The sequence below is a fragment of the Rosa chinensis genome, chromosome 7 (assembly GCF_002994745.2).
Source record: "Rosa chinensis cultivar Old Blush chromosome 7, RchiOBHm-V2, whole genome shotgun sequence".
In the NCBI taxonomy this organism is placed as follows: Eukaryota; Viridiplantae; Streptophyta; class Magnoliopsida; order Rosales; family Rosaceae; genus Rosa; species Rosa chinensis.
This window is the reverse complement of record NC_037094.1, coordinates 10649602-10662237: the sequence shown is the minus strand read 5'-3', so window position 1 is coordinate 10662237 and position 12636 is coordinate 10649602. Positions and strand designations below refer to the sequence as shown.

General features: G+C 36.7%; 2 protein-coding genes across 4 annotated transcripts; both read right to left on the bottom strand.

The window, feature by feature from the left end:
- Positions 1-359: 359 nt before the first annotated feature.
- LOC112177397 (proline transporter 2) lies at positions 360-3785 on the bottom strand. 3 transcript variants are annotated; one of them, XM_040511803.1, is made up of 9 exons: positions 3499-3785; positions 2803-3027; positions 2506-2600; positions 1908-2094; positions 1680-1804; positions 1380-1595; positions 992-1222; positions 812-907; positions 360-724 (listed from the first exon to the last, which is right to left on the bottom strand). In XM_040511803.1, the coding sequence occupies exons 1-9, from the start codon at positions 3581-3583 to the stop codon at positions 614-616; spliced, it is 1371 nt and encodes a 456-aa protein (XP_040367737.1). In that variant the 5' UTR covers positions 3584-3785; the 3' UTR covers positions 360-613. The 3 variants fall into 3 exon arrangements, with proteins under 3 accessions (XP_040367737.1, XP_040367739.1, XP_040367738.1); XM_040511805.1 differs by having other exon boundaries at positions 2803-3100; positions 3499-3588; XM_040511804.1 differs by having other exon boundaries at positions 360-907; positions 3499-3782.
- Positions 3786-4196: 411 nt separating this feature from the next.
- On the bottom strand, positions 4197-6582 carry LOC112179671 (proline transporter 2). The gene is made up of 8 exons (XM_024318127.2): positions 6299-6582; positions 5898-6122; positions 5690-5784; positions 5396-5582; positions 5184-5311; positions 4879-5094; positions 4558-4788; positions 4197-4445 (listed from the first exon to the last, which is right to left on the bottom strand). The coding sequence occupies exons 1-8, from the start codon at positions 6417-6419 to the stop codon at positions 4296-4298; spliced, it is 1353 nt and encodes a 450-aa protein (XP_024173895.1). The 5' UTR covers positions 6420-6582; the 3' UTR covers positions 4197-4295.
- Positions 6583-12636: the final 6054 nt, after the last annotated feature.

Here is a 12636-nt window from a genome sequence, read left to right as displayed (position 1 = left end):
ACGATCTAGTGCTGAGGCTGAGTATAGAGGTATGGCTCATGGTGTGTGTGAATTGTTGTGGCTGAGAAATTTGTTACATGATTTAGGTTTCAAACTCAGAAGTACTATGCAGTTGTATTGTGACAACCGGGCAGCCATTGATATATCACAAAATCCAGTACAGCATGATCGTACTAAGCATGTGGAGGTTGATCGTCACTTTATAAAAGAGAAGCTCGATGCCAAACTTGTTAGCTTCCCTTTTGTTCCTACTGAAGAGCAACTCGCAGATATACTTACCAAAGGAATTTCCCGAAAGGCGTTCTATGACTCACTAAGCAAGTTGGGCATGGTCGATGTGTATGCGCCAACTTGAGGGGGAGTGTCGTGAGTCATCAACTTTTTACAATTAAGTGCTAGATGAGCTGTAGTGTTAGGTATAGTGATAGATGAGCTGTAGTGAACTGAATGCTTTCTTTTGTAATCCTATATAAACATCAAAGTGTGAGATGAATATACATCAGACAATTAAGTCTCAATCTTGTGATTCTTGACTGGAAGATCATCCCTTCAGGGATAAAGAACAAAACAGAATAAAGTATAGCAGAAAGTGTGTGTACACACACACGCACTTTTACCCGCCCCCCTCTTTTTCTTCTTGGAATAATGAACTTGCAGCGATCACTCTACTTATGCTGTGTACTATGTTGCAGAAAGTATATATATTCCTTTTGGCAGGTAAAATCTGTAAACTCGACTGTCATTACATATTGATGGTTCATGAATTTGAAAATAAACTATATTTCTCAACATTGTAGACTATCAATCTTACTGCAGAAATTGTGGCAGCCAACGCAATGAGAGAAAACGTAATAATGTTGAACCAATGCCATAAGTTCTGATGTGGTCTAGCTGTCTTTCCCTTGACCTATAAGAAAAGAAAGCCCAAATTAGCAATAGATTCAGTAATCTTTACCTTCCTGATTATGGTGCATTAAGTATGGAAAATTACATTAATGAAAATCAAGCTTGGGAACACGAGTGTTAGAGGAATGAGTGCTAATGCTCCAAACAAGTTTACAAAGTCCCCCATGAAAGGAATAGCTGCTGTCACAAGTGTATTTCCAGCGAAGAGCAGGGCTCGAATGCAAAATCTCCTCTTGAGATTTTCTGCCGAGTTAATGCTCTTATCAAGGTGGAGGAACTTGGTATCAAGGGCCTCATGAATTGGTATAACAAATGTCTGTTGAGATTAGGAAAAATAAAAGATGGAAGTTAAGTTGAAAAATAAATTCTGCAGTAATATGGATGAAGAATCAAAGGAGCAAGCAAGTGAAGATTGTGATACTGAGAAGTATTGTACAGTATTTCATGGTTCAATCATCATTAGTATTACTTACATGTTGGGAGACTATGGATTGTACAAAAACGGCAGCGTTTATGAAGATCTTGATCCATCTAGGACCACTTAGCTGATTCGGGAGGTATTCAGATACTTTTGAGCCAAATGCCCAGTATCCTGCTATGGTAACTCCATAGTAAAACAGGAGCCCCACAGTAAACTGCATGTACAGAGCCTTCCTCATATTTGCCACTACAGGCTTCCGAAGAGTTGACTGCATATACCAGAAAGATGATACAGAATTTGAATCATTGCCAATCTTAGTCATTGCTAGAATCTGTTTCTAGATGGCACGAACCTGTATTTCTGGTACTAAGCCTGAACTACTGCAGACAACAATTGCTGAAATTGCATTAAGGGCTTTGAACACCCTGTCTTCTTTGCTTCCGCTGACATGATAATCACGGTTTGTGTTAGCTTTCCCTGCAGAAGAGTTGAATGATTGCATGAATCCTGAGCATTGTAAATGGAACAATGCATAGACGAGCATTGGTTCAACTACATGTGTATATCATATGGTGCATACCATCGCCAATTAGTACCACCAAGAGTATGATTACATAAACAAAGGTGACAATTGTAGAGGGGATGAGCCAAATTCCCATATCAGACATTGTAGGAACGCAAAATGCAAAAATGAAGAAGGCTACTCCGGTGAGAATGATGAAGTATTGGAGCCTCCAGGGAGAGTCGCTGAACTCTGCATTTATCGCCTGCAAGTTTGCAGAGAAAAATGTCGAAGAAACTTCAGCCAGCTTCTCATTGCACAAACATAAATTAATGCATGTCACATTTTCGACCACATTGTATGGCATATGGCATATCACTTGTTGAGGTGAGTCGACTCACTTGTACGCATAGGTCTGCACCTCTACTAATGATACACACAAAGTATGGCATTTCATTTGTAAACTAAGGTTCCGTTTCGATTAGGTGATCGGAAATGGACTGGTTTTTCCTTGCTCATGTTTGGTAAGTACTTTAGTAAAGAATTCACCCTTTTGAGCAAACTCAGGCTCCTTGGGATTACATTTTCCAGCCACTTGGATTATTTCTCCGCAAACCAAACAACACCTAAGAAAATATGCAAGACATATACTGAAGTTTTAGAATTGATAAAATACCTTGAGCGCTTTTCCCCCCAGGAGAATGAAACCCATGTTTGTAAGAAGAATGACCAAGTATTGGAGGAAAAATGTGATGTAATACATTTTTCTCCCTGTAAGAGAGAGAGAGAGAGAGAGAGATAAAATATAATATTTTAATAACTTGTATTTATTTTTTTATTTTCAGCTAATTACAGTGTTTCATGACTTGATCGATAAGATGTACCATGTGTTAAAATAAATTGATGACAAGGGAGGTAACACATGATTATGATTGTATATAACCAGTGGCATGTCATAAAAATAGGGACGCACCACATGTATAGCCCATGAGATCTCTGTATCTAATGAACCTTTGGCCATTGATGACGTGAAAAGCAGCAATAAGCCAGTTGGCATATAAAGTATAGAGCCCAAAAATCAGCAGGCATGTGATACCCCATGCCCAACCCAAAGGCTTCAATTGAAGATTTGAAAAGCTCAATATGTAACCACAATTGAAGCTTGTTGTCAGCATCAACCCAACTTGGTGCCATGAATCTGTAGCAAGTTATCATTCACTTCAGAATTTAAGATTCAAGTATCTCACGTTGGAAAATGATTAAAGGATGCCCTAGAAATGTAGAGAAGAAACAAGACAATTGATCAGTCGTCAAGAAATTAGCTAGAGTATGTATCAAGCTAGCACCGTTTCTCAATGGCCGAAAAAGGCCAACACTTTCCTCTCTCCCTCACGTGCAAGCACAACCTAACTTGCACGTGAAGAGCTAGACATGACCTATGGCCTCTTGCAAACAAGGATATGGTACAATGCTAAAAAATCGATCATTACCTGAAAACCATTATCTGCGAGGAAATAGGTCAAGAATGCATGTGTATCAAGTTATCAAACAAGACCCAAATGAGGATTGACTTGGTAGAACACAATGCAGGGTATTGTATAATAACTTCAGGAAATTTTGGAAGGTAAACTTGCATTCTAAGTATAGAAAGCTTATGATTTAAACATACCATTGCCTATGATATGAGCAGATTGGCGGGCATATTCGTTGCTCAAAGCTTTGTGCTTACTTGGGGTTCCCTCTGTTTCCTCCATTGCAGCACCAATAAAGAAACAGAGATCACAAAAGCAAGCACATAAATGCAAGCTTCTTATATCTGTATTCTTAATGTCTAATATAGAACTTGTATCAGACAGTGTCGAAACAATTGGTTAATCATTCATTATTGACTACAAAAGACCCTTTTTCTTCGCACACTAATTTTGCAGTTAATTAATTAGGAGTGACTATGTCATTGCTCCACTGCAAAGTCTTTATCAGCAGATTTCTACACCTTGATTCAGGAAGATCATAAATTATAATGTTTTTTTTTATAATTAATCTGTGGTTTGAAAACAGTATGTTTGAAATCATCAATACTTGAAGGTCTATATTTAGTTGAACAGTTTCGGATTACAACCATTGACTGTTTATGGTCCAAATCATTTCATAATCTTAGTTCGTCTATTTTGGGAATTAGGAAAACCATATTTAAACAGTTTTAAGCAGTATGTTCTTCCCTTTTACAATTACCGAAGATGAGATCGAATCCACCGGTCTGAGGATCTTGCTAAGTAGTAAGTAGGAATTACCAATACATAGAACTTGAGAAATTCAAGAGAGAAAATCACCAAACATGAAATAAAATTAAGCTCTAGGATACATAGAGGGCTAATAGTCAGAGCTTAACTTCTGGACCAAGTAATCAATTTCTTTCTTTTTGTACATTATACTTTGAAAATAATATTTATAATTAATTACATGTCTTCATGTATCTGCAAAGAAATTGTATTCCTTAACATTGTTGACAATCGAACGAACTGCAGAAATCGTAGTTATAATCGCAAGCAGAGAAAAAATAACAATGTTGAACCAATGCCACAAATTTTTCTCCAGTCTAGCTGTCTTTCCCTTCACCTGTGAAAAAGGAAAGGCCAAAACAGTAGAGCAATTAGCTTTATAATCTTTAATTACTCCTCAGTATAATTATGTCAGGAATGCTTTATAGTGTATACGTTAGCCAAATCACCTTAATGAAAATCATGCTTGGAAAAACAAAAGTTAGAGGAACGAGTGTAAACGATCCAAATAAGTTCACAAAGTCCCCCATGAAAGGAATAGCTGCTGTCACAAATGTATTTCCCATGAAGAGAAGGGCTCGGAGGTAGAACCTCCGCTTGAAGTTATATTTCCAGTGCATGCTCTCATCAAGTTTAAGGAACTTGGTATCAAGGGCCTCATGAATTGGTGCAACAAACATCTGTTGATGGTAAAAATTGAAGTAGTTCAGTAGAAAAACGAGTCTTTTGCAGTGAAGTGTTTGACAAACAAGAAGATGGATCATTCTTACATGTTGTGAGACTATGGATTGTAGAAACACGGCAGCGTTTATGAGGACCTTAACCGATTTAGGACCACTTAGCTCTTCAGGAAGGTATTCAGATACGGTTGCGCCATATGCCCAGTATCCTACTATGCTGACTCCATAGTAAAATAAGAGCCCTGCACTATACTGCAGATATAAAGCTTTCCTCATATTTGTTACTGCTGGCTTCTGCAGGGTTGACTGCACATACCGAAAAATTAACATATTCTTTTGGCCATTAGTTTCATGTATTGTTTGTCATTCAAAGAATCTGTTTCTAGAGGTACAACCTGTATTTCTAGTAGCAAGCCTGCGGTGTTGCAGACAATAATAGCTGAAACTGCATTGAAGACATTGAACACTCTCTCAGCTTTGTTTCCATGGATTTCATAATTTCGCTCTGTCGTCTTTGTTTTCCCTTTAGAAGAACATTATCATTGAAAATATTACTCAGAAAGATTAAATGAAAAAATGCAAAGGAAAAACTGTGCATACGACATACCATCTTTAACTAGTACCACCAAGAGTATGACAATGTAAGCAAAAGTGACAATGGTAGAGGGTCCAAGCCAAAATCTCATTTTAGACATTGTTGGAATGAAAAAGGCGAATATGAAGTAGGTCACTCCGGTGATGACAATAAAGTATTGGAGCCTCAGTGGAGAATCACTGAGTTCTGAGTTAATCTCCTGTTGATTTTCAGAGAAAACACATGAGAAAACTTCACCTTATTTCCAGTACGTACAGATACAGACTTCATACTGTGAGTGACTTAGAAACTTAGAATTAGCAATACCTTGAGTGCTCTACCCCCTAGAAGAATGAAACCCATATTTCCAAGAAGTAGGGTCGAGAACTGTAAAACCCATGTTATGTAATACATTTCTCTGCCTTTTAAAACAAAGAAAAAGAGCAAAAATCAGCTCATATATATAAATAATTTGTAGTTATCTGTATCCACTCTTAATATAAGCATTTGCTGGTACTCTGCGAAGAGTACACACCATATAAATAGCCCATAATATCTCTGTATCTGATGAATCTTTGGCCATTGATGAAGTGAAAAGCAGCCAAAAGCCAGTTAGCATAGGCGGTATAAAAGCCAACAACAACGAGGCAGATGATACCCCATGTCCAACCCAAAGGCACAAGCATCAGATTTGAAAAGCTCAATATGTACCCGCAATTGAAGCCAGTCACCATCATCAACCCAACCTGCTGCCATGAATCTGTAACAAGTTTTCATCAAATCTATAATTTTCTTACTTGTTTCAGAAGAAAACCAGCTGAGTTAGGGGATTAGTTAGATTAAGCTTTGAATCTTAGCCATGAAGAATAATTATACAGCAGTAGACATTGGACTAACTTATGATTTTGAATAGAAATTTGGGTTCAATTTGCATACCATGACCAATAGCGTGAGCTGAGGGGAGTGTATATTCATGATCTTGATCACACTTTGTTCGAGCTTGTTCAATGCTCAAACCAGCTTCATAGTTGTTTGTGTTACCTTCTAGTCCTTCCATTACTAGATCTCAATCAAGAGCAAGCAAGCAAAAGCTTCTTATACTAAATATGAAGAAAAGGCTCATTTGGGGTGAAATAATTGCTTGATTTTCAGTCTGACAAATCAAACCTGTTCGGGTATATAAATTCGACGTCCAACTGTTTCTCTTATTATTTCTCAGAAAAAAAAAAAAAACTGTTTCTCTTATTATAGATGAAAGATAAAGATGTACGACAACTACTTTCCAGTCATATCAGACAATAAGTAGATCGTGCATATCAGATTGAAGATCCATAATTCCATACCACATATTCCCCAAAACATGCATTAAAGACAACCGTCACGTAATCACATATAGTTCTGACTTCTGCCCATTTATGATTGTTCTACCATTATGTGCAATTTTGCATCATTTGCATACTTCGGCCGCTATCCTTGACTGAGCCAGCATTTTGTTCTTTAGCTCGACTCATGACTGCAATTTTGTTTTTGTACCTTGTAGGTATATAGCGAAATTAATAATTTTTCTTTTTAAGAGAACTCGAAAAAATTATTATTTTGTATTTTAATCAATTAGCCCCTCAGTCCCCCACCATTACGATTTATGATTCATGATATTATATATCAAATCTTAATCAATCAGGATTAGGGACACTACAATTAAATAATTAGGAGACATGACTAGATAGATAATACATGATTCATCCATAAAAGTGGCAATGATTTTGATATATCAAAACCTTAATCCAGAATTCTAGATAAGAGGGGCACTTCATAGACCCCAATCGCTTTGTGCCTTTGTGGAAGACGCACTCAAACAAGAGGACAAATAGTATGGACTACAATGTAAAGCTCCAAAGTGAAGTCCAAAATCTCAGGAAATGTCTGCAGAAATCATTAGTCTCCGATGCTTTCCAAATTCCAAAAATTAAACCAAGGGAATAACCTCTCCCAACGAGAAGGTCGTCGGGTAAGTGTTTGTGAAGAAAATTCATCGCCAATGCTTCTCAAATTCAAAAAGATTACCGACCATAGAGTCGTCACCAATGCTTTTCAAATTAAAAAATTTGAATATTGGGTACCAAAGTTTCATGGTTTACCTCATACTCGAAGGGGGAAAGAAAAAGAAAAAAAAGTTTTAACTACGATAAGAGAAGTTTTAAATACACACCCTTAATTACTTAATACACACTCCATACTTAATATAGAAAATTACACACAAGTGTCATTTTGAAACTTAAATTAGTCATAAGGCCACAAAAGTTTTTTTGCACACATAAGGCCACTTCTATCTTCAAACTATTTTCACCTTGACGATTTTACCATTCGTGTTCCTCTCTCGCCAAAACAAACAAAAATTCACTCTCTCCTCTCTCTCTCCCCCCGATCTCTCTTCTTCCCCTCTTCCCTCTGCAATCACCATACATCATCAATTCCGGCCACCATCTCATCACCGTCACCATCAATTGAACCACAACACAAAGCTGACCAAAGCCCAGCCACCCATCGCAGATTAAGGCTCCGGCCACCACACGCAATCCAAGGCTGCAGTGTCGTTGTTCCTTAACTGTAATCGAGCTCTGACCATCCTTTCAATGCACCACCACCACCAATGAGTTCAAAGGAAGCCGGACATCGGTCCAAGCCCACCAGTCGGACCAGCCATGGTCACCATGCACAAATCACCCACCGATGTCACAGAATCAACTGGATCTCCCAGATCCTTTCAACTTCGTTGTTGTCTCCCTCTGCCGACTCCGGTCTCCCACAGATCACTGTCGTCGTCGATGGATTCCATTGCTTCTCCCACATATCGACAACAACGACATCGTCTCTGCCTTCGAAGGTAAGTCCAACCTCTTCTGGCAGCTTCAACCTCGTTCCCATCGCTGGGATCTGAGATTGCATATCTGAGCTTCAGTTTGAATCAGTCGTTTATGGTTAGAGAGCTCTCCGATCGGGATGACCGCCCAATGAGAAGCTTTGCTTCTTCGTACGGCGTCGTTGACGTCCTTGATTCTTCAACCTCAATGAAATCGGAACAGTTTTCTTCATTTTTATATTACCACATTTGGATGAAATCAAATCGGATTCAAATCCCTTCCCACCACCACCTTCGTTTCATCATCTCAATTGCCTCTAATAAGACTCCGGCGGTGTCCTTGATATCTTTAGAATTGGTTTGTTTTGATATCTTTTCTGTTTTTGTTAATGATGAATGTTATTCCTCATATGAATTGGCTGTGTAATGTGCGAGTAATTACTTGTCTAATCCGACGATTTTTGCATTTGACATCATTGAATTTTGATATCCAATCAAGAGTGTTGTCTTGCATCATTTCAAAAAGAGAGCAAATGAAGCGATTTTCAATGTTAGTTTTCAATGTCAGTGAGAGTAGTTTTTGGAGTTGGTGAGAGTAGCTTTTGATTTTTGTGAAAGTAGCTTTATGTTTTTGGTCAGAAGAGTATGTTGATGAGTATCTTTTGTTGTTGGTAAGAGTAACTTTTGGTGGTGATGATTGTAGCTTTTTGAGGTGGTGATAATAGTTTATGACGTTTGTAAGAGTTGCTTTTGTTGGTGGTGAAGATAGTTTTTTGCAGTGGTGATAGTAGTTTTTTACGTTGGTGAGAGTAGCTTTTGTTGATGGTGAGAGTAGTTTTTTTATACTGGAGTAGCTCTATAGTGTTAGTGAGAGTAGCTCGCTGGTGTTGGTGATAGTAACTTTTGTTGTTAGTTTGAGTAGCTTTTGGTGTTGGTGAGAGAAGCTTTTGCCGTTGGTGAGAGTAGCGTTTATTGTTGGTCACAGTAGCTTTTGGTGTTTATGAGAGTAACTTTTGTTGGTGGGGATAGTAGCTTTTGGTTTTTAGAAGCATAGGCTTTTTTAGTAAGTAGTAGCTTTTGTTGTTGGTGATAGTATCTTTTGTTATCTCGCCGGAGGTTGCCGGAAATCTCATCAGAGTAACTTTTATTGCTAGCTACAGTAGCTTTTAGTGATAGTGACAGTAGCTTTTGTGGTCGCCGGAGACCCGTCGAAAGTTGGCCGGAGGTCAACCGGAGACCTGGCGGAGTTGACCGGAGACCTCGCCGGAGAGGGGAGAGAGAGAGAGAGTAATTGTTGACTTTGTACTCTAGTGGCATTTATGTAAATATGTTGGTTTTTAATATCCAAAATATAACACCATTTTTAATCTAGTGGCCTTATGAGGGAAAAAAAACTAGTTGGTGGCCTTGTGGCTAAGAAAACATTCAAATATGCACTTATATGTAATTAACCCTAAAATAAAATCTTCCTTAAATTTAGGATTTTTGAATTTGAATTATGATGTCAGTTATAAACACAAATTTGAAATCCTTGAAATTAATAAAATCAATTTAATCCTTATTTAAATTGGTTAATTGCCCTTTATTTCTTTCTTTCTGAAGTGAGCTATATATTTATTTTTTCTTCTTTTAGTAAATACTAGACTCCAAACACACCCTATGGGTGTGGATAATTATGTGGGAAGTTATTCCACAGAATGTTGAGAAAATTTTTGCACATATTTTGTTTCTTATTTTTGATTTTTTTTTGTTAAATATGTTTTGTTTTTCTTTTATTTGTGAAGCGACCATTTTGTCTTTCTCAAATATTTCAGCTTAAATGTTTGTTAATATTTGAGAGATATTTTAGTAAAATTTTTCAGTTTTAACTGACAAACTCTCTTCTCTTAATAATAGTATAGATATGTGCATATCATCAAAGTGTGTTACATCAATTCTTATATTCTTTTTAAGTATCTCTCTTTCTCGACGCATTTAAAATTGTCATCTATGTTGAAACCCATATATAAATGTTCATCAGCCTAAACCTTAAAAAATAAAACATAAACATCAAATACCTCTTGAGAAGTAATTAACCAAACAGCTCTACAATGATTCAAATATGCATACATATGCATATGTATTATAGATATGTGAATGATTTAGATACCTATAATTTTGGTATCATCATATTATTTTGGATATGCATACCTATCGTATGGGTATTACAAATATGTGCATGATTCAGATGCCTATAATTTAGGTATCTTCCTATCATTTGGGTATTACAAATATGTGAATGATTCAAAGAAACTTATGAGTGGGTTTAATCTAATACTAGCCCTTTAACATGTGCTCCGCACATGTCAATTGGCTTTTATTTTTTATTTTTTTCATTAATGTTGCAGCAAATTTTGAGGAAATTTTTCCTTTTTTTATAGGAGGTATTGCAATTTTTTCAAATATGATATACTCTATTGACTGTCTTATCCATATAGTCTGATATAGAAATAATTTATTTATTAATATTTATATTATGTGAGGGCATATATGGTACTTAAAAAATTTAACCATTCACTCAAGAATTGGCTTAATTATATAAGATCTCTAAGATAAATTGGGTGTATAATGAAATTTACCTTTTTGTTTTAGGTGTTTTCATACTGTTCAAGTATGCTGAACTTGTAATAGTGAGATGTGAATTGGATTATGATGACTCGTAATGTCTTGAATGCTTGCATGCAGATCAATATATGAAAATAGTGACTACTATATTAGTTATGGTCTTCATAGTTGGTTAACTTTTTGACTTGAAAACAATAAAGTGATGAGATTTATTAATGCAGAACTCTCATACGCATGTACAAAACTTTTGTTTATTTTGAGTCGCTTGAGATTGCATCTAATTCATCTTTGATTTGACTGTATGCTAGTGTTGGCAGTTAATTACTTGAGTAACTAGTGATTGTTGACTTCATCCTCAAATCATGATGGAATTGTCAACCGTTTTCACTATAGCATGCCCTTTAGCAGCTTCTTAGATGAGTTTATATGCTTAATTGGATGTTGAGACTGTTGTGATTCCTATCTTCTTTTTTTTTTATTGACCCTCAATAAAAAGTTTATTGGAGGTCAGTAAAAATTTTATTGGAGGGCAATAAAGTTTTATTACCCCTTAATTGAATAAACTTTTATTATCCTCCAATAAAAAGTTTTGACTTGATGTAATCTCTTTATCTCATTCCTCAACAAAGTTTTATTTATCTAATTTTAGGGAGATTATTCACTTTTTTCCCAATAAACTTTATTGTCCCCCAATAAAACCTAATAAACTTTTATTGCCCTCCAATAAAGTTTATTGGTTTTTATTAGGGGTAATAAAAGTCTTCGGTGACGTATGAGATCCCCGACGACCTCTTTGGAGACCTCTAGAGAAGCCCGGCAACCGGTGACCGGAGTTCGAAGTCCGTCGAAGTCTCCGATAACTTTTCTCTCTTCCACTCTCTCTCTCTCTCTATGTGACAAAAGGAGAGAGTGCAAAACTGTCCAAAAAATAATAAAAAAACTTAATTACTAAGGTCAAAAGTATTTAATTTGTTGGGTAAGCGGGCAATGTTATAAGATGTTGGGGTAAATGAAGTTAAAGTAGTTGCAATTTTGGTAAAGAGACATTTTTCCTTGATTAAAAGAAAAAAGATTGACTACAAATATAAAGGGTTAAGATCACCTAGTAGCAATGCTCTAAAAATCACTAGGCCGGGGGGGGGGGGGGGGGGGGGGGGGGGTGGGTTGGTGTTCGGGGGACCTAGCAACTAGGTGCTTTCATTTTAATTTTATTATACAACATATAAACAAGTGCAATTAAAACCAACAATTACACTTTGTAGTATGATTGACTGAAAACATAAAAGAAAAGGTAAGTAATATATTAAGTACTTATACTTACAAATAAAATGTCATTTTTAAGTATTAATTTACCCTCAAAAAATGTTTAATTAGTTTTTAAACCCGACTGACCTAGGCGCTAACTAAACTAATCAAGGCGGTTGGCCACCTCCTAGCACCTAGGCAGAGCCCACCCAGAGAGATTTTTAAAACATCACCTAATAGGAGCTGAGTCACTAACACCGCAGGTAGGGCTAGGCACGGGCCGGGTCCAACTAATATTTTGCTGGGCTGGGACAGGCCCATTTCTGATGATTTGGGCCCAAAGCCGGTTTTGCCACCAACAAGGATCGGCCCGTTTCATTTCGGGCCGGGCTTCCAGGGCCAAATACCTGTTTTCTGCAATTCAAATACAAAATCCAAATTCTTTAACCAAGAACACCAAGTACATGAATTTACAGTATTGCAATATGAATCAAAATGTTAACAAAATTAGAATCCTTCACAATACACCAAGAACATAAATTTACTTTAATCAGATTACTTCACA